General features: G+C 40.8%; 1 protein-coding gene across 4 annotated transcripts in view; it reads right to left on the reverse strand.

Moving 5' to 3' along the window:
• Positions 1–22,930, reverse strand: part of LRRIQ1 (leucine rich repeats and IQ motif containing 1) — a 170,107-nt gene extending 147,177 nt beyond the window's left edge. The window contains exons 1-8 of one of the 4 annotated variants that reach the window (XM_043492630.1): positions 22,803–22,930; positions 16,249–16,403; positions 8,197–8,308; positions 6,457–6,551; positions 5,052–5,169; positions 3,350–3,579; positions 2,784–2,858; positions 1,040–2,269 (exon numbers count right to left, since the gene is read on the reverse strand). In XM_043492630.1, coding sequence (XP_043348565.1) covers positions 1,040–2,269; positions 2,784–2,858; positions 3,350–3,579; positions 5,052–5,169; positions 6,457–6,551; positions 8,197–8,308; positions 16,249–16,386 — 1,998 coding nt within the window. In that variant the 5' untranslated portion in view covers positions 16,387–16,403; positions 22,803–22,930. Of the gene's footprint in view, positions 1–1,039; positions 2,270–2,783; positions 2,859–3,349; positions 3,580–5,051; positions 5,170–6,456; positions 6,552–8,196; positions 8,309–16,248; positions 16,404–22,802 lie in introns of those variants that run through there. The other 3 variants (XM_043492650.1, XM_043492639.1, XM_043492648.1) reach the window with 3 other exon arrangements.

Below are 22,930 nucleotides of genomic sequence, written 5' to 3' on the forward strand. Positions count from 1 at the left end.
ATTTGCTTGCCTTGGAGCTTCACAGCAGCCCTCAGTTTGGCCGTTTTTATGAACCCACAGTCCAGGTCAACTCCTCCTGTGTCTGACCAGGAGTTGGGAGATTTGGGGGGAACCCGGTCCCGCCCTCTACTCCGGGTTCCAACCCAGGGCCCTGTGAAATGCAGCTGTTTAGAGTGCCTCCTGAAACAGCTGTGCAACAGCTGCAACTCCTTGGGCTACTTCCCCATGGCCTCCCCCCAATGCCTTCTTTATCCTCACCACAGGACCTTCCTCCTGGTGTCTGATAATTCTTGTACTCCTCCATCCTCCAACAGTATGCGTTCTCACTCTCAGCTCCTAGCGCCTCTTGCTCCCAGCTCCTTACCCGCGCACCACAAACTGAAATGAGCTCCTTTTTAAACCCAGGTGCCCCAATTAGCCTACCTTAAATTGATTCTAGCAGCTTCTTGATTGGCTGCAGGTGTTCTAGTCAGCCTGTCTGTCTTAATTGTCTCCAGAAGGTTCCTGATTGTTCTGGAACCTTCCCTGTTACCTTACCCAGGGAAAAGGGACCTACTTAACCTGGGGCTAATATATCTGCCTTCTATTACTTTCCTGTAGCCATCTGGCCCAACCCTGTCACAGTTGATAAAAGTCAGATGACAATAGTACAAATATGTGCCAGCCTCTTTTGCATTAAAATAAACTGTTCTGCAGTTCTGGGCCATTTTATTAGTGTAAACCACATTTTGATAGAGACATTGTCTTATGCACCACTTCCTATCCCAGTCACAGAACATCCTTGTTTCAATAAAGCAATTTCTTACATGGAAAAATGATGTTAGGAAACTATGTATTTTCAGCTGTGACTTAAAAAAGATTCAGCACCATGAGCAGGATTTCCAAAAGCAGTCAACATTGGCCTCATTGTTTTCCCTTTGAAGAAGTCAATGGGAAAACCAATTAGGCCAACGCTGGCGGTTTTGAAAATTCCGCCTCACATGACCAGTCAGCTCTCACGTAAATCACTGCTTAAGAATTACTTACACTATTTAGTTACCTGTTGGAGGGCTTTCCAAGGGTCACTCTGAATAATCATTTCTATACTTAATGGAGGCATCTTACTAGCTGAGGTTTTTCTTGGTCTGCTTCTTTTAATGACTTTCTTTCTTTGGTTTTCTCTATAAATTTTAGACCAGGGTTTACATGTTGTCATCCAAGTTAGCCTCTTCTTTTCAACATCATCAGGTAGTGTTAGTGGCCTCTCAAAATACTTAATTACACTCTCACTTTTGTCCCAATACTCAGCAACTTCCTCTTGAATTTCCTTCATCACAACCTCTGCTGTTTTAATTGTTTCAAACTTACATGATTGCATTTTGTGTTCACTGTTCCAGTTATCTGGCTGGGCCTCCAAATTCCACTGACTGTTGTGCATACTGTTTTTCTTATTTGCGATTGCATCATTAGCTACAAGAACAATGGCTTCCCTATCCAGCATATTTGTATTTTTATCAAGCTCTATAGTTAGTAGGGAACTTTTTCCTGTATGTGTCATCACATACCCATCTTCATTTTCATTATTTTTTTCACAAGACTCTTCTTTCTCCTCAGAGTTTGGTGGTGTCTGTTTTCTGTCTTTTGGATTCTCTGAATTATTTGCCTCTTGTACCTTTCCAACAACATGTTTTTTTTCAGGTTTCTCTTCCTCTTCTTTTATTTCCAGTATCTGTTTCTTCTGCTCCTTTTCCTGTTCTCTTATGTCTTTTATATTTTCTCTCTCTTTTTCTTTCTTTGTGTTTTTTGTGTCTTTGTCTCTATTTTCAGCCACTGCATTTATTGCTATTTTCTCTTTTTGTTTTGCTCCTTGTTGCTCTCTTGGTCCTTCTAGTTGCAGGTTTTTTTCTCGTTCAAGCCTCAGAATTACTTTCTTCTTTTCATATTCCTCACGTCTCCTCACCTGTTCCACATGAGCTTGTCTTTCTATTTCTTCTTGTCTCTTTCTCACCTCTTCTTCTTTTTGCTTCTTTTCCTGCATCCATCTCCTCATTTTTTCTCTCTTTTCTCTCTCCATTTTTTGTTGCAATTCCTTCTTCCTTTTAATTTCTGCTTTCCATTCTTTTAAGATAGGAGCATATTTTCTGTACACGATAAATGCTCTAAATCTAGCTTGGATTTTCACAGCTGCTGTATTCCACTGCTCTGCCAAGTGTTGTCTTTCTTTTGCTTTCTGTTCTTCAAAGGCCCTTTTTTCCTCTTCTATTTGCAACTGTAGTCTTTTGATCAATTCCTGTGCCAAAACGACAATGGAAATACATTTTATTCAGCATCTGAATTATTGAAATCTTTCTTAAGATGTAATTGTAATATGTGAAACAAGATAGACATAGATTTATTCTTAAAAGGTATTTTACTTTCTGCTAATATGGTTTCTTCTACATTTCTCCAGGTAAGTCTGGACACAGGATTGTCTTCTTATCAGTACATGGAGACAAACTCCAGTTTGTAAAGTTGGCCAAAAGTTTTGTTTAGCTGGAGAACTGGAGAGCTATTTGCAGATGCTCAAACAAGAGGAGAAATGGACTGCTCAGCCAGAGTTAACCCTCTTAAAAGAAGGGCTGCTTTCATAAAATTTCAAAAACTTTTTTCTTTTTTAAAACCACACACAGGTAATCTTTCTTAACACACATGGTATAAATCATTAAATTTGATTGTGTTTTCCTTCATAACAATGAAAGTATCTTTCAAGAATATTACAATAACATTCAAATTCTTTTTGACGAAAGCTCATGTATACAAATTACCTCATGTTGCCTAAACTTCTCTCTCCAAACTTCCTTTTCTTTCAGTAACTCATCTTCCATCATAGCTTGTTGCTGCTGTATAACAAGTAACATTATATCAATTATTTTATTATATTTCATTATGTAACTCACTAAAATCATAGCTGACTATAAAAATAGCATTCTCCAAAGATCCACTTATTTAGTACTGATACCTGAAATATAATAAGCAGTCAGGTTGGCTGAATCAGAAAAAAAACAAACAAACAAAAAAAACAGTAGCTAAAAACTCAGATTCAGTGTCAGCCATTTGGTCATACTAATAATGAGAAAGCCTAACTATGACAATTTAAATGTCAGCTTTGTTAAGTAGTTCACAGCTGATCAAAACAGGGATGAGAGACAATCATAATACAAAGATCTACATGATTTATTCTCAGCAATATTTCTCTTTGGAACCAGAAGCGTGGGGACGTGCAGAGATTTGAGAGGGTACTTTTCCCCCCTCTCTTCAGCATTGATCTGTATGTTCAAGTAGTCCAGATAAATAAAGGGGTATGTTGTAAATATCTTTGTTAAAATGTTACCTTATGAAGCACTTCTAACTTCATCCTTTCAGCCTCAAATTCCTCCAGATACAGTTGCCTTCTTTTCTTTTCCTCTTCATTTTGTTTTTCCTCTATTTCCCTCTCAGCTTTCAGCTTTTTCCTTTTCTGGTCTTCAAGTTCTTTTTGTCGCTCCTCCCACAGCTCAAATTCTTGCCTGCACCTTTCCTCTACTTCATGGTAAGTAAAGCTAATGGTCATGCCACCATTATCTACAAGAATTTAAGCAAACACACCTTTTAACTAAAAGTCTCATTTCATAGTAATTAATTACTTATCTGAAATCATGAAATAATGTAATGGATTGAAAAGAAAACAATATGAGTAAGATTCTGTGTTTGTACAGCCTACAACTTGAAGCCCTAGAGCAGGAGGAGTTGCTCCAGGGGCTGAAAAAGCGCTACGAGCAGAATGTGGCAGTGCATGGAGCTGTTCTAAATTCCGGCAATCTATTATGGGCTGCCTACAGGAGCTGGTGCTGCACAAAATGACCACAGTTCTATAGGCCTACCCACTCCAGCCTAATGACCGGCCACAAACATACATGCCCACTATGCCAGGATTTGTAAGAAGGTCTGTGTAGGACTGTTTAGAGCAGTCCTACCCATGGAGGCACCAGGGCAATTTTCCCTTAGCCACATAGAATACAGGGCCCATAAAAGCTCCTGTCACAGTAGAATATAGAGGCCATTTTGTAGGGTGACATTTAAAGTGAATAGTCTATCAAACAAATGATCAGTGGCCACAATAGAACTTCCATTTGTGTTCATACTAATGTTTTGCATGGAGAAACAAGAGAACTGACACATACAAAGTTTATTTGCACTCAATCTGGGCATTTAAATTGGATTTACTTATGCAAAAAACCTGCATGTTCAGGTTGTGTGTATTCAAACCAACGCCACATTCTGCATATGCAGCCCTTAATGTAAACCCCCCCTGAAATTAACAAATATTAAGATTGGCTAAGCATACTTAAAAGGTCCCAGAATCAGCAACTGGGCCCAATGTAACAATCAGCAAATGAAATTAGCTAATAAACTATATTACTTAAGTCATTTGTGTATAATGCCATTTGAAATAAACTCATTATCAAGACTTTAGAAAGGAACAAGAATAAGAAGTTAAGATCCCAATCCTACAACTGGATAAATGCAGGCATCTGCCTAAGTAGCGCCACTTCCAAAATCAGGTTCTAAATCCCATTGTAACAGAGGAGCCATCTTTCTGAGTTGCCAGGGGGTGCTTGACCGCTGCTTCACCCCAAGCCCCCCACTCCACCCCTTTCCCCAAACCCACACCCCGCTCTGCCTCTTCCTGCCCCTGCCCTGCCTCTTCTCGACATGTTCTGTCCCCTTCCCAGAGCATGTCCCACACTTGCTCCTCCCCCAAGAACCTCCTGCATGCTGCCAAACAGCTGATCCGCTGCAGATGGGAGGCGCTGGGGGCGGAAAGGGAGAAGCTGATCGGGGGGGGGGGAGGGCTGCCAGTGCGTGCTAAGCACCCACTATTTTTTTTTCCAGCCCGGAGCACCCACAGAGTTGGCACCTATGCATTGTAATATATATTGTACTGGATTGCCTTAACTATTCTCATCAAAAGAACAGAGCAGAAGAAATATTTTATTCAGCAATATTAGTAAGCACTAATTAGCAGCACAAATAAATTAATATTGTTTGTTTACCTGTGACAGAGTGCACATCAGCAACCACACTGCAAGTTATATCTTCATTGATGGGTTGACTATTACTGTCCGAAGTTGCACTGGTCTGCAATTCTTCATTTTCTATTTCAGACAGTATCTGTGTAAACCAAACACATTCTCATGATAAAATGAAATGGGATGAAGCTATAACAATCCAGAACATTTCAGATAAAGACTTTGGGTCAGGGACTTCATCTTCATTGTTCAGAGTTTAGCAATCTGGGGGCTCTGATCCCTAACTGCAACTTTTAGGCACCAGTGTCACACAAATATATTTAAAATTAGAATGTTATTTTCTAGGGTAATGAGTATTTGGAGCAGTTCCCAAAAGATTGTAGTGCTTTCTTATATTTTGTATATTGAAAGGGAAATGGTCAAAATATATTTTTTGTACGAAGTCACACAAGTAAATGCAAGTACCATATGTATAAATTAATTCTACTATGGCATTAAATACGTGGAATTGATCACACAGGGAAACTGAAAAAACATTACTTGAAAACAACAGTGCATGGATCACATCTTCTAATTTTTCTTCCCTTGTTCTTCACTGCCAAGAATTGATCTACTCCCACTACGTATTGATCATCTGCACAGTGTAGGTATAGTTCTACATTTGTGATATAACTACCATCACAGTAAACAATTGTGCTGTCACAAACAGGATGGTCACGAGAAAGTGATCTCTTAATGTAATTAAACTTCATATTCTATACAGTGCTCACTGGTAAAAACGGGGAAACAAGTAAAAGGTGGTAAATAAACAGAACTGAACTGTTTTTAAAATATAGGTTCAGGTTTTCTAAGGTACCTATGAGAGTTTGGCAACTGAATAACGCTGAAATTCAATGGAAATTATGTGCCTAACTCCATGAGTCTGACTTGAAAATTCCAGTCATAATTCTTTTAACATTTTCCATGAAACAGCAAAACCTTGTCAATAAATGAATTATGTTAGTGATCTCATAAACCTAATAATGAAAGGGAACAGACAATGGTAAAATAATAGATAAATTTAAAAATGAACACTATAAAAATGTTATATTATAAAAATGACATTTTGCCACTGGATTAAATATGAATAATTGATAGACCAAGTCTATTATAGTCATTTAATGTTCATCCCCACCTCTTAAGACATTTATACGAAATGTTATAACTTCATGATCTATGGACTGAGTATATCACAACCAAGGACCCCAACCTGCAAAACCACATGCAAATGCTTCCCCTTATACACCATGTGCACCACTAGTTCCATGGGAACTACTTAGAGTGTGTAAATTTAAGCATGTGCATTGGTCATTGTAAGATTGGATCCAAAAAAGGAACTGATTATCTGTAATGATTATTCTATTATAAAGATGGTTTAAATATAGAATACCCTCTTCTTCAATGCATCTGGATCTTCATTGTACTCAGAAGCCAACTCTGCCAAGTACTCTGAAGCTGGGCTAGAAATTACTCGATAGAGATCACCTGAGGAGAGAAGGGGGAGAAAAAAGGACATTGGGAGAAGATGTCTAAATAGTATAATTCTGATGAATAGTAGTTTCCTGTTATCAGTCCATAAAATCCAAAATCTGAAACACAATGTGTTTTTGCTTTAAAAGCGTACACCACAGGTACTATTTTAAGAAAAACACCAAATTCACTCAGACAAGAAGCGGTCCAGTTAATATTAAATTAAATCTAATTAATCTAAGATAATTAAAGTACTGGATATATAGAAATAAAATATTAGAGTTAAAAAAAAGAATATCTATGGCAACAGCATCTATGCAAAGAAAACTACTCCACAAGACAAGACACTGAATAGGAATAGGAAATACACATGAATAGGAAACACTTAACTTTATTCAGAAGAGGTCCCAACTAAAAGATCTGAAACCTGGAAACTCTGACTAAACTGGGATTTGGAGTCTCAATAACCTAGGGTAACTTAGTAACGAAGAGATCAGTCTTTGAGGCGTTCAATTTCCTCAGCTCCCACTAATTTCAGTGGGAGGCAGAGGTGATGAGAACCTCACAATATTGACCCTAACAAGAGCATGGTCTAGAGAGGGCGAATAATAGTATTTCAGAGAACAATCCTATGAGAAGACCTGCCAGCAGTGGCCCCAGGTGCAAAGATCCACCCTAGCAAATGCTATTTCTGGATTAAGTCTTTAGAGATTACAAATGTTAAACATGTGTGGTGGGGCGGGGGTGGGGGGTGCGAAGAAAAAAGAAAACTCATGATTGACCTGAATAGTCTAGAACAGTGTTTCTCAAGCTTTTTGATACCAGGGACCAGCTTGCTGCCTTCGAAAACTGTGTCAGGGAGATCTTAGGGGCTGGCACCAATCCATGGACCGGTCATTGAGAAATACTGATTCCTTGTGGTCCACAGAATTGGGGCTTCAAAACACAAGAAGGGAAGGCATATTATGCATCACTCTTTAGCATCCCACAACAATGAAGTTAGAAGTGACTGTGGTGACATTCTGGAACCTGGATGGTTTCCCAGTAACAGGGTAGGAATCAGTTATGCAGGATATGAGGAAGGAATTAAGGATAAAGACAACTTCAACTTGTCCTCTATATAGCACATGTGTAAAATGCCTTTGGACTCCCATCTCTGCAGACCCTCTAACATTATGCAGAAATTTTAGAATATCCTTGACTGAGTCAAAAAAGAATGCAGATTTTAAGCACTCTTATAATAACAGAAACCTTTCATGCTATTGTGAAGGCTTGAAAAGCAACACCACCTCAAGCCGTAGGCATTGCAATCTATAAACTATTAATCAAGATTTCCATACCACTGAACACGGTCATATTTTCTAGCCAATCCTTTGCAAACTGTTTTGTAGTAATAAAAGTGATGCATACCATACTATACATGACCACATATTTTCCAGACTACATGCTACATTAGTTAGTGATATTCAGAGAACATCTGAAAGAGTATAGGAGCTGCAATACTAGGTGACAAGTTAAAGTTGGTGCAATAGGTTTCATAGTTTTGTTGCATTTGATGATTTATGTTATATTAGGGATGGTTGTTCGTTTGGTCTGCACTGTCAATATGAGGCTTTGGGGGGGGCACATCACACATACATTTATTATAGTCACAGCTTACTTGTGGTTTTTTCATCTTCCAAGTCTTGCAGTATAAAATTTTCAGCATTTTGACTTCTGTTCTTCACAAAGTTTAGACAGTACAAAACTGATTCTGGCAATTCATCTGAAGTCTAGAAGTAAACATTATTTTAAATTCAATTCTGTATTTTCATCTCTCTGTGAATATCACAGGCAAATACTTAACATTCCTAATTAAAGTCCATAGGTCTGTCTACATAGCTATTTTGAAAGCACTAGCACTAGCCCCAGCCCCACTAGCCAAGACTATATACCCAGTTTGAGATACTCATTCCTGGTTCACTCCAAAATGCTGTGTAGACATACTGTATGCGTCCCTCACTAAAACATTAGCTTTTTTAGTGGGGGACACACACTCCCTCCCACAAATCATGTATTTTTTCAGCCTTGGTTTCATTATTGTGTCACTCATTATTTGACAGTCATTTAGACTTCACAGCAATCTAATTATTACTGCCCTCTAGAAGCATCTTTATAATTGATATTTTCTTTGTTATTGGTTTGATCCAAGTTGAACAAAAGGACAAATGATTCAATACCCACGTCCTCAGCAAATACCCTAATCACCAGATTATAGAGTCAGTCTCTCTCAATCTCTTCTGATGGAACTATTCCACTTATGATAAATTTAATATTCAGAGGGCCAGCAAGAGAATGAGGCTGTAGCCTGGTGGTTAGGTTACTTTTCTGAAATGTAGGAGACCAGGAGATTCAAGTCCCCAACCCTGAGTTGGGAACCCCTGGTTCCCTACACTCTATGCAAGTATCTTAACCATTAGGCTTTCAGCTATCCTAGGGTGGGTGGATCTCTCCCTCTCTCAAGCGCTGGACCTGAAAAACCTCCCAATGAAAATTTCATCAACACCAATCCATTTCCACAAAACATTTCAGTTGTGACAAATCAACATTTTTGGTGGGACAAAATTTTCATTTATGTTTTTTTCAGGCAGTTCTACTATTTAATTATTGATCATTTCACTGGATGGAAGCAAAATGCACTAGGTTGGGAACAGGATGTTTCTGCAGGGATGGAAATGAAAAGAACAGAGGGGCGGGGGGGGGGGGGGGGGGGGGGGGGGGGGGGGAGGGGAACAAGGCAGAGATCACAGTGACCTGAAAGGGAACAGATTTTCTTCAGAATGATGAGCATTATAAGAAGGCACTGAACAAGTAATAAATAACTAAATGTTTAGTTACTACATAAAGGCCACATAGTCTCCTTGATCTCTGTAAAAACTTCTTACTGACATCAGAGAGCATTCCATTGTGCATCTAGGGAATGTATAGTCCTGAATTTATATTCCAACCCAGGGACATTAATTAACCACAGAATTTAGCTTTCTCAGGATGAGCCTGCAAATGACATCCTTGCTCCCACTGTACTCCACTTCACTTCTTTTCACTGGTACTCTACTCTATCCACGACTACATAAGTCACAGGCAGAACGGCACAGAGGAGCAACCAGAAGCAGAGGAGTGAACTCAGTTCTGTGGAATATCATCAGCAAATTGCTCACCTGGGCAAGAGAGACCTCACCCTCATTGTTCAGAGTTTGTATTTGTTTTTCCTCATTAAGGATCCTGATCCTGTGAAGAACCCAGTGCCTTCTGAGAGTTGCTGAGTGTCAATGCCTTTTTATGTCAACTGGAGATTAAGGTGATCATCATCATTCAGGAAGCACTTAGTACTCAGAGGCCCTGAACATTGAGAGGTCCTGACATTCATTATTCTGGTGGGAGTTGTGGTTGCTTAATGACTGTCAGGATCAGGCCTTATGTTTTTAAATAGATCCCCACTGGCCAATGCTCTAGGAACTCTCTGCCAATAGGCAGTGGTAGTTTATGAAGACAAAATGTTCTGATGATGGAAATAACACAATGGGTCCTTGAGATTACAGTCATAGTCCAAAGACTTTGAGGCAAGGATGCATCCCTACAGAAAAGTGGTAGCAGAGAATAAGTGATGGTGGGAGCAGGAAGCCAAAAGAGGTGGCAAAGGAGAGCAATAAAAATGTTTGTTACCAAAAACACATTTATTTCCATGATCATATATTGATCAATAAGGAGTAAATGAAGTGATTTATATTTAAAAAAAACAAACAAGTGAAAACAGAGCATTAGAATGCAAATAGTGTCAGGCAACCTTAACAGGCATCACTACATGCTCTGCTCCTATGAGAACTGACCCAAAACTCAAACCTAACAATGTAAGGTTGAAAAAGGTTCGGGTCAATCTCACTTGGGCTTTGTTTCCACATTCCTATACACTACCGACATCATAATTCAGATATAAAGAAGTGCTGCGTCAACCTCCTTAATTTTGACCTTTAGAAATTTCTCCTGAAATTCAGTTTAAACCTTTATTTTCTCAGTTGGATCCCATGATTCGCAATTTTAATCTACTGGATCTACCTTTAGCAACTTCTCTGTCTTCATGAATTTTTACCCTCCAAATAACTTTTTCCAAAGACTGATATGTACTTAAATTACTAAGGGCCTGACCCTCTGTATAGGTGGACCCCAGAGCCCATGGAGAACTGATTTTAGGATTGAGGACCTACAAGACTACAGTATGCAGTTCTGTTAATCTTTACACATATATTAATCTATTTTGTCCCTGACTTCTCCCCCTCCCCTCTTGGCTCTTTTCTGAATTCCATCAAGCTGATTGACATAATTCTGGTACGCAGGTGTCTAGAATAGCATGCAGTATTCTTGGTGTTCTTGAGGAACGTTCTGATTTTGATGAGTTGGAAGTACTCCAAGAAAATGAATAGTAGGACTTGGTGGTCTAGAGTAGACTAGACTGTTTAGTCTGGAGAAGAGAAGACTGATCGGGGATATGATAATTTTCAAGTACATAAAAGGTTGTTACAAGGAGAAGGGAGAAAAAATGTTCTTCTAAACCTCTAAGATAAGACAAGAACCAATGGGCTTAAATTGCAGCAAGGATGGTTTAGATTGGACAGTAGGAAAAACTTCCTGTCAGGGTGGTTAAGCAGTGGAATAAATTGCCTCGGGAGGTTGTGGAATCTCCATCATTGGGGATTTTTAAGAGCAGGTTGGACAAACACCTGTCAGTGATTGTCTAGACCAGTGATTCTCAAGCTATTTGATGTGGGGGACCGGCAATTTTTTTTCCCAGTGTGCACACAGACTGGCAGCCAATGGCTCACGGACCAACCCCGGTCCGCGGACCCCATTTTGAGTAGCACTGGTCTAGATAATACTTAGTCCTGCCTTGAGTGCAGGGGACTGGACTAGATGACCCCTCAAGGTCCCTTACAGTTCTATGATTCTATGAATACTGCATATAATTCTAGGCATATACCAGAATTTTGTTTATCAATGGAATGCAGTGTTGTTGTAGCTGTGTTGGTCCCAGAATATTGGATCAATTTCTGTTGGTGGAAGGTACAAGCTTTTAGCTTCTTCCTCAGGTATGTGGAAGGTAACCAGGTATGGGGAAGAGAATGTCTGCAACACCGTGGTTACCTTCCCCATACCAAAGAAGAGCTCTATGACACTAAAAGCTCGTACCTTCCACCAACAGAAGTTGGCCCACAATAAAAAGTATTACCTCACCTACCTTGTCTCAATTAACTGGATAGAATTCAGAAGACCTCTTAAAAAAAAGTGGGGAGAGGGGGGAAACTAAAGGGATTAATTTATATGGAAAGAATCAAAACTCAGGAAGTATTGTACAAGACAGCTTCTTCTTGCAAAATTTGCAAGCCCAATTTTTAAGACCAAAGATTAATTTGGTTAACAATCACAACTTTTATCTATCTCTTTTAAAGTTCACCCATCTTTAACATTGAAAGGTTCTGTCAAATATTACAATCCACTGGAATCTGATCTTGTGATTTCAGCAGAATGTCCCTGACCTACCAATTTGAGTTTTCTGAAAATCAGTTTGCAGCTCATTATTCTATATCCCATAAATAGCTTTCTTTTAACACATGCCCTTTTAAATACACAGTTCACAATAGGTATTTCTTTAATATCAGTTTATTTCAGGGGCTTATCTGTCACTTCAAGTTTACATTTTCATGGAGCTCAATTAATAAGAGTAGGATACATTTGAAGGAAGTTTTCCTCCAGGGAATAAATATTAGGAAATAGCACATTAGTCATCTAGACTTTCTGATACCTGTACTACATCAGGGTGGATAAAAATCAATTATTTCTTTTTAAAAAAAAAATAAAAATCAGATTTTTAATTTAAATTGGATTTTTTTTTATAAAATGCTTTTGAGGAAAAAAACCTATCTAAAGATAGTTTTAATTAAGATACATTACAGCTCAAAGATATCTCATCATGGAATATAGATTATAAATTCTAATTCTATAGGATGAGACAATATATTCATGTAATGTTTAAGAAAAGTTTTGTAAATGAGTTCCAATTTTATGGGGTTCCAGGGGCTTCTGTATAGATTATTTAGGTTAATCTTTCTATCTATTCAATGAGACTCAGTGCTCAATCTAGAAGATACCATCAGAGATGCTTAGTTTCTTTGGCCTGAGCTACACTGGTGGGGGAGGGGAAATCGAAGATATGCAACTTCAGCTACAAGAATAGCATAGCTGAAGTAGACGTATCTTAGATCAATTTAGAATCACTTACTTCACGTTCTCGCAGCGCGGGATCAACGGCCGCCGCTCCCCAGTCAACTCCGCTTCCACCTCTCGCCATGGTGGAGTTCCGGAGTAGACGCAATAAATCGATCCCCAATAGATCGATTACTACCCGCCGATCCAGCAGGTAGCATAGATGTGGCCTTTTGCATTTCTCAAACTGTATTTGTGTCTCCAGAGATAAAAATGTTTTAAATAAATAAATAATATAGAGAGGTGAAAAATAACAGACCTCAACCCTATTGTCCCTTTGCAAATTTATGTTCACAGAGTCAATCCCTTACCTCTCTCTAAAAGAGTGCAAAGTTTCAAAAACTTCCAATGTATAGAAGATTGTTGCAGGCAGAAAAGATCTGGACAAGAAGAAGAAGTCTGGAGATAAATGTGAGAAGGGAGGGACAGGCAGTAGAAACAAAAGTGAAACTGTTTGAGCAGCATATTCCAGAAGTCTTGAGGTCTTTCTGAGTGTAGCCTTCATAGATTTGAGATCTACCATACCATTCTCTCACTAGGAGGGAAAACCTATAATGGCAGCAGGCCGTAAAAAAGACCCAGTTTGGGAATATTTTAATGAAGTTCCTCTACCTATGGGTAAGACAGGCATGTGTGAAAAATGCAAAACAGTGCAACAAAGAAATGCAAGACTTGGTTGTCCGAATGAAACCACGTCATGAGAAGTGTTCCTTCTCAGGAGGAAGCTGCGTTGAAGAAGATGAAAGGAACATGTCTGAATATGCAGGATCTTCAGGTTGGTAAACTTTTTTATTTCATTCTTCTTTCTTAAGGACTGCCTGTCTTCCTTCTGGACTATTCTTGAATTCTCATGTTTGAGTAAAAAATATAGTTGTTACTCTATGGTACTATCATTTTAGACGCAGTTTGATAAAAAAATAAATAGCTGAAATAGACAGATCTTCCTTTTACAATTTCACCTTTAAAGTAGTATTGAGTGTCAGTGAATGCAATGAGTAATACTAAATGAGCAGTATGGTAATAATAATTAAATAACTACAGTACATTGACTTATTTTGTTTAGGAGACTCCATCCTCAATTCCAGGATTCTGAAGACTATCCACCTTCAAGATCACCATCATTTTCCTTTAGTTTCAAAGTTATCTGCCAATGACAGTGTTTTAGTCACCTCATGTATGTCACATAGCCACAGTATGTCAACTGTAGCAAAAAGAAAAAAAAAAATCTCCTTCCTCCAGAAACAACCATAGATAAATTTGTGATAAGCATCAGCAGATTACAAAAAGAGGTAATTGATGAAAAAATTCCACGGTTTGTTTATGCAACAAACTCTCCTTTCTGTATGATTGAGAACCCACATATCATTAACATGGTTCAGTCATTAAGACCAGAATACAGTCCATCCGACAGAGCAGATGTCGCAGGCAAATTGCTGGATAAGTGTATGAAAGAGAAATTGAGCAGTGTGCAAAAGGTCTAGAGGGTGAAATTGTTCACCTGAGTCTTGATGGGTGGATGTCCTTGATGATCCTGTTGTGTATGCTTGTGTGACAACAGAAGAAGGGGATGTCTTCCTTATAGAAACAATTGATACCGTAGGAAATGCACACATAGCAGGATACTTACAAGAAGTAGCAGTAAAAGCTATAACAAACTGTGAAAAACAATTCAAATGTCTAGTACGCAGCTTGGTCACAGACAGTGCTGCAAATGTATCCAAGATGAGAAGAAATTTAGAAGAGAGTCCCCAAGCTAACAACATATGATTTCAGTGCTCATTGGATGCACCTCCTATCCAAAGACTTCAGTGTTCCAGAAATAAAGCCTAATGTTGAAATTGCAAAATACTTCCGTAACAACCACTTTGCAGTAGCTGCTCTGAAAAAAAGTGGGAGAAACCAAGCTAACTCTCCCACAAGTCATGTGATGGAACTCAGTAGTGGACTGTTTTGAGCACTATATCAAGAACTGGCCTAATCTGATGACAGTTTGTGAACAAAATCGTGAAAAAATAGATGGCACTGTCACAGCCAAAGTTCTCAACATTGGGCTTAAGAGAAATGTTGAACACATGCCGAGTACCCTGAAGCCTATTTCTGTAGCCTTGAACAAAATGCAGGGAAATAGCTCTTTTATTGCTGATGCTGTTGAAATTTGGAAGGAACTGAGTGAGATCTTAATAAGAGAAATATGCAATGACAGAGTTAAATCACAAGCATTAAAAAAAAAGAATGGGACAAGCACTATCTCCAGCTCATTTTCTTGCAAATATTCTCAATACTCAGAACCAAGTCAAACCTTAACTGCTGAAGAAGAGGAGTTGGCTATGAAATGGACATCCAGCAATCAGCCCTCCATAATGCCAACTATAATAAACTTCAGAGCAAAGGGTATATATTCAGGAAATATATGTTTGCTGATGATGTTTTAAAGAAAGTCACACCAGTGAACTGATGGAAGTCACTTAAGCACTTGGATTCAGAGACTGTTGAAGTGATAATCTCACTTTTAACAGCAGTAGCTTCTTCTGCTAGTGTAGAAAGAAAAATTTCTTCCTTTGGACTAATTCATTCCAAACTGAGAAATCGTTTGAGACCTGAAAAAGCAGGAAAGCTTGTTTTCTTTTCCATATTATGAACAAACAGAAAAATGAAGGTGAAGAAGACTGAGTTAGTTGTAGAAGCCAATACTTTAAGTTTCTCATGTTGACCTGGCTGACATAGTTGATTTGAAATATTTTTTTTAAACAAAAACAAACCTGATTTTAAAAAAAGTGAATGTTTAAATTCAAAAATTCATATGCTTGTTTTTTTTAAAATATTATATGTTTGCTGTTGAAGAAAAAAATCCAGAATACATAACGCTGTTGTTTTAGTTAAATAAAACAATTTATATGTCTGTCTGGTGATGTTCTCCTCCTAATACAGCATGGCAAGAAAATCCTCCAAATATTAATGATTAACCTGTTTAATTGGAGATAGTTCACCTCCCAATGACTTCATAAATATCTGCTTCAATTACCTTTGGTAAATGAAGTAACCAAACAATCATTCATTTTCTGATATATTTGTAAAACTAATCTGAAAAGTTTTCAATATAAATCACTTTAAAAATGTATAGTGTGTACCTTCTAAAAATGAAACCTACATCTATCTCTGAGTTATGAAGAATTTGTATTGAGGTTATAACAACCAACAAGAATGCACTTTTATGTAGAAATCCATGATTAAATTGAGTCTTTCTGACTAGTGATTTAAATCATGATTTAAATCAATTTGATTTAAATCAAATCCACCCTATTGTACACTTCCAAGTACCTTAGAAAAGCAGGAATGCAAAAGGCCTCCACAAAAGACACAGATTTGCCATGCAAAAGTAAAGGAAATACTCTCCCTCCTGTTTCCATTAAACACTTACTGTTTCACCATCACTCCAAGCTTCTGCTGATAAATCAGTGTTGAGATCATCCGCTTCAAGGGAAGTAACACTGATTCTGTTCAATTCTATATTTATTTCTTCTTCAAGTTTTACATCATCATCATCATCATCTTCCATAGCTTTCCAGAATAAAACTGTAACAGCAAAGCGGAAAAATAAAATTGGTACATTAGTGGATATTGTATTTACTGCTAGATTTGTGGCAGTAGTAGGTATTTGAAAACTCTCTCTCTAAAACAAAACAAAAAAGCATCCATATCCACAGTAAGACTTATATGAACACTTAACTTTAGACACATGAATACTCCCATTGATGTCAATGGAATACTCATGTTTGTAAAGTTAAGGTTTGGCTGTACTAGGACCTAAAACTCTATATTTATCAATCTGTTGAAAGAGAAGGATGCACACAAATAATAAAATATATTACCTTGGGCCCTGTTTCCATGAATGTTTACATGTGTGCAACTTTAATTGGCTTCAATGGGAGGGACTACTCAGATGAGCAAAGTTATACGAGTTTAAGGGTATGTCTACACTGGAAAAAAGGTGTGTCCTTAACTCAGGTTAGCTAACTTGGATTAAAATAGCAGCAAAAACATGGCAACTCCAGTTAGCAGTTTAAGTTAAAGCCTAAAGAGGAGCCTAGGAATGAACTTGAGCTGCTAACCAAGTTGCCACAGTGGTGAGTAGACCATGCTAATTTATTTATATGGCAGTACACATATCTGTCGTTTCTTATCAATCTTCAAAGGTCCACAAAGAGCATTACCTTCAATCACTGACCGTATTAAACAAAACACAGTAAACATGCATTCCCATCTGGCCTCAGTTTAGTCAGCTATGGATAATGGATTTAGAGCAAGGGTGGGCAAACTTTTTGGTCCGAGGGCCACATCTGGGAATAGAAATTGCCTGTGGACCATGAATGCTCATAAAATTGGGGTTGGGGTGCGGGATGAGGTGAGGCCTCTGGTTGGAGGGTGCGGGCTTCAGGATGGGGCAGAAATGAGGCATTCAGGGTGCGGGAAAGGGCTCCGGGCTGGGGGCAGGGGAGTGGGCTGTAGGGGGGCGGGGGGAAGGGCTCTGGAGTGGGCTGGGGATGAGAAGATTTTGGGGGGTAGAAGAGTGCTCTGGGCTGGGACCGAGGGGTTCGGAGGGTGGGGTGGGGGTTGGGGTGCAGGAAGGGGCACAGGCTCCGGCTGCGGGCTCTGGCGTGGGGCTGGAGATGAGAGGTTTGGGGTGCAGGAGGGTGCGCCAGGCTGGGATTGAGGGCTTCGGCAGGCAGGAGGGAGATCAGGGTTCGGGCGCGGGGGGAGGCTCCGGGCTGCAATCTCCGGGCGGCACTTACCTCAAGCGGCTCCCAGAAGCAGCAGCATGTCCCTTCTCCTGCTCCTAAACGGAGGTGCAGCCAGGTGGCTCTGCACGCTGCCCCATCCACAGGCACCTCCCCAGCCATTCCAAATGGCTGCGGTACTCATAGGAGCCAGAGGGGGGCCATGCCGCTGCTTCTGGGAGCTGCATGGAGTAGCCCCCCGATCCTGCTCCCAGGTTGGAGTGCTGGAGAGGGGCAAGCCACAGACCCCACTCCCCAGCAGAAGCTCAAGTGCCAGATTAAAAGAGCTGGCAGGCTGTAGTTTGCCCACACCGATTTAGAGTATGGGCACTGCATGTGGATCTCTGTTTTTTAATAAAGAGAAAAGGACCTTCACAAGTTTATCCCAACTACACACTTTACTCTCTAACAGGAATGAAGAAAAACAATACAACACAGGAAAGGGTTTGCTTAATAGTTTGCAAAAAGAAAAGGAGTACCGGTGGCACCTTAGAGACTAACAAATTTATTAGAGCATAAGCTTTCGTGAGCTACAGCTCACTTCATCGGATGCATTTGGTGGAAAAAACAGAGGACTCTTCTTTTCTCCTTTTCTTTTCAGTACTCTTCAGTACTCCTTTTCTTTTTGCGAATACAGACTAACACGGCTGCTACTCTGAAACCTTAATAGTTTGAGATAAGAAAAGCATCCCAGAACAGCCTATTCCTCTGGATTCAGCAGGAGCTGCTGTACCCCATGCACCTCCTGTGTGTGGTTCTCTATCCTATCTAGTGGCATTGAGACCACTTAGAGAGAAATTAATGAGTCTGTTACTGCCTTAGCTAACAATCACATGCAGTAGAGGGTCACATATTCAGCTCCAAAGGTCCCAAGTTTAACCTTGCCCACTGCTGACCAGAGTCTGTCGGTGTTACACTGCCACTTAGGATGAACAAAAAAACCATGCCAACCCTATACCCCTTCCTATTGGTACTATTAAGGATAAACATAAATAATCAGTATTAATATGTCTTTAATCTGTATACTTTATACTAGTTTAGATATGAAAGCTAAGATAGATACTGTCCAAGAAGTGCAGACTGAAATGGCACACCAGATACAATATAGCACACTTTGGGAGTTGAGGTTTTGGGACAGGAAAGCCGATTTAGGGATAAAGGTCTTTTTAAGGTGAGGAGGAGCTTGGTGTCCTTGGACCATTCTGATTCTATTTTTATTTTAAAATTTGTGTACGTCTAGAATGTTTCTGATAACTTCAGGGTGTGTGTATATATATATATTATATATATATAAAAATACAAAACCAATCCAGAATGGCTAGAGGCCATTTAAGTGGCAAGCCTGCGGGTACCAGTAGGGTTTTGAAAGTTTGAACTATAACTCATACATCATTGGTTTCAGAGTAGCAGCCGTCTGCCAACACTACAAAAAGAAGGATTCTAGGTGGACTCCTCCTGAAGGTCGAAACAGCAGCCTGGATTTCTACATAGACTGCTTCCGCCGACGTGCACGAGCTGAAATTGTGGAAAAGCAGCATCGCTTACCCCATAACCTCAGCCATGCAGAACACAGTGCCATCCACAGCCTCAGAAACAACTCTGACATCATAATCAAAAAGGCTGACAAAGGAGGTGCTGTCGTCATCATGAATAGGTCAGAGTATGAACAAGAGGCTACTAGGCAGCTCTCCAACACCACTTTCTACAAGCCATTACCCTCTGATCCCACTGAGAGTTACCAAAAGAAACTACAGCATTTGCTCAAGAAACTCCCTGAAAAAGCACAAGAACAAATCCGCACAGACACACCCCTGGAGCCAGGACCTGGGGTATTCTATCTGCTACCCAAGATCCATAAACCTGGAAATCCTGGACGCCCCATCATCTCAGGCATTGGCACCCTGACAGCAGGATTGTCTGGCTATGTAGACTCCCTCCTCAGGCCCTTCGTTACCAGCACTCCCAGCTATCTTCGAGACACCACCGATTTCCTGAGGAAACTACAGTCCATTGGTGATCTTCCTAAAAACACCATCCTAGCCACTATGGATGTAGAAGCCCTCTACACCAACATTCCACACAAAGATGGACTACAAGCCGTCAGGAACAGTATCCCCGATACTGTCACGGCTAACCTGGTGGCAGAACTTTGTGACTTTGTCCTGACCCATAACTATTTCACATTTGGTGACAATGTATACCTTCAAATCAGCGGCACTGCGATGGGTACCCGCATGGCCCCACAGTATGCCAACATTTTTATGGCTGACTTAGAACAACGCTTCCTCAGCTCTCGTTCCCTAATGCCCCTACTCTACTTGCGCTACATTGATGACATCTTCATCATCTGGACCCATGGAAAAGAAGCTCTTGAGGAATTCCACCATGATTTCAACAATTTCCATCCCACCATCAACCTCAGCCTGGACCAGTCCACACAAGAGATCCACTTCCTGGACACTACGGTGCTAATAAGCGATGGTCACATAAACACCACCCTATATCGGAAACCTACTGACCGCTATTCCTACCTACATGCCTCTAGCTTTCATCCAGATCATACCACTCGATCCATTGTCTACAGCCAAGCGCTACGATATAACCGCATTTGCTCCAACCCCTCAGACAGAGACAAACACCTACAAGATCTCTATCATGCATTCCTACAACTACAGTACCCACCTGCTGAAGTGAAGAAACAGATGGACAGAGCCAGAAGAGTACCCAGAAGTCACCTACTACAGGACAGGCCCAACAAAGAAAACAACAGAACGCCACTAGCCATCACCTTCAGCCCCCAACTAAAACCCCTCCAACGCATCATCAAGGATCTACAACCTATCCTGAAGGACGAGCCATCGCTCTCTCAGATCTTGGGAGACAGACCAGTCCTTGCTTACAGACAGCCCCCCAATCTGAAGCAAATACTCACCAGCAACCACACACCACACAACAGAACCACTAACCCAGGAACCTATCCTTGCAACAAAGCCCGTTGTCAACTCTGTCCACATATCTATTCAGGGGATACCATCATAGGGCCTAATCACATCAGCCACACTATCAGAGGCTCGTTCACCTGCGCATCTACCAATGTGATATATGCCATCATGTGCCAGCAATGCCCCTCTGCCATGTACATTGGCCAAACTGGACAGTCTCTACGTAAAAGAATGAATGGACACAAATCAGACGTCAAGAATTATAACATTCAAAAACCAGTTGGAGAACACTTCAATCTCTCTGGTCACTCGATCACAGACCTAAGAGTGGCTATACTTCAACAAAAAAGCTTCAAAAACAGACTCCAACGAGAGACTGCTGAATTGGAATTAATTTGCAAACTGGATACAATTAACTTAGGCTTGAATAGAGACTGGGAATGGATGAGTCATTACACAAAGTAAAACTATTTCCCCATGGTATTTCTCCCTCCCACCCCACCCCCCACTGTTCCTCTGATATTCTTGTTAACTGCTGGAATTAGCCTACCTGCTTGTCACCATGAAAGGTTTTCCTCCTTCCCCCCCCTGCTGTTGGTGATGGCTTATCTTAAGTGATCACTCTCCTTACAGTGTGTATGATAAACCCATTGTTTCATGTTCTCTGTGTGTGTGTATATAAATCTCTCCTCTGTTTTTTCCACCAAATGCATCCGATGAAGTGAGCTGTAGCTCACGAAAGCTTATGCTCTAATAAATTTGTTAGTCTCTAAGGTGCCACAAGTACTCCTTTTCTTCATACATCATTCTTTTCATTCCTTAAGAAGAATACAACAGAAAGTTTAGCAAGATTGCTTAGGGCTTGTCTATACAGGTAAAAAGCCTAGAGTAGCCTGTGTACATTAGCTATTCTTTCTTAATTCTCTGTGTGGAGGCTCTTACTCCACACTCTTAAGAGCTGGCAGGCCGTAGTTTGCCCACCCCGATTTAGAGTATGGGCACTGCATGTGGATCTCTGTTTTTTAATAAAGAGAAAAGGACCTTCACAAGTTTATCCCAACTACACACTTTACTCTCTAACAGGAATGAAGAAAAACACACAGAACCTCCACACAGAGAATTAGGCCTGGTCTTAGGGTTTCACATAGAGTGAAATAGTTAGGCCCTGGTGACCTTCCACCTTGAAGAGATGGGTTAACTACATCACCAGAAAAAATGTTTATCAACATGGGAAGTGTCTATGCTACAGCATTACAGCAGCAGTGCTGCTGTAGCGTAGGCATTGCCTTAGGGCAGAGTACTTACTGTGCTTTAAATTCACACCCTGGTTCCCTGCACCCGAACTTCCCCCACATACACAAGCCCTTACATTTTCTCCTGATTTCAGGTTTCACAAAGAAAACAAACCAAACTTTAAAACGAGCACTTGGGGAGGGTGGAGAAGCTGCATCCTGGGATTTTACACCCTTAGGACCATTTATAAAACAGATGTCACTTATTTAAATGTGGGACTGCTTCACGCAGATACATTCACGTGCAGCAAAATCCCTCCTCCCTCGACTCCATCAGTGCAACTGCAGCGCTAATCGTGATCACGGGTAATATACTGTCCTGTTGCCAACCCTCATTAAGGTCTCAGGAGTCACATGCTATTTGATGTTTTTTTTTCTGGCAGACCCAAGCGGCTGGGCGGTTCCAGAAGCTCAGCCCTCACTTAAAGACAAAAAGTGTCTCGCGCTCATGGTTGCGGAGAAAAGATTGAGTATAAAGAGCCACGAGGCTCAGGACCAAGAAGGCAAATACAAACACCAACCAAGTTGTTACGTTAAAGATATCAGGGGTTCAAGGCAGGTGCTGGCAAAACAGCCCCCCCGGGAGGGTAGGGGGCGGAGAGGGAGGTGAGAATCCCACGGGAAGAGGCCAGGCTCTCAGCCTGAAGGAGAAAAAACTTCCCTTCCAGGCAAGGCGGGGCTCCCCCCGCGCAGCCCCCGGGGGCCCGCCCGGCTCCTTTTCTATCGAGAGGTCCCGCCCAGGACTACAACTCCCAGAATGCAACCAAAAAACCGCCCTCGCAGACCCTACAGCTCCCGGGCGACAAAGATCGGCCCGACCCCGCCCCTGTGCATGCTGGGAGTGATAGTTCCTCCAACGTCCCATCCCCGGTGGACCAGCCGCCGTCCCCAGGATCTCGCCGAGCAGTCCCCGTGGGTTTCATGGAGCTGGTCGCCTCCCGTGGCTGGTGTCGGGGCCCCTACCCGCGCCTCGGCCCTTGGAGACGCCCCGATCCTGCAGCTTCGGGTCACGCAGACCTCTCTGCAAACCCTCCAGCTGCGCACGCTGCGGTGTTAAACAGGAAGCGTAACCATGGCACCGGTAGACTGGG

Source organism: Dermochelys coriacea, chromosome 1, assembly GCF_009764565.3.
Source record: "Dermochelys coriacea isolate rDerCor1 chromosome 1, rDerCor1.pri.v4, whole genome shotgun sequence".
Classification (NCBI taxonomy): Eukaryota; Metazoa; Chordata; order Testudines; family Dermochelyidae; genus Dermochelys; species Dermochelys coriacea.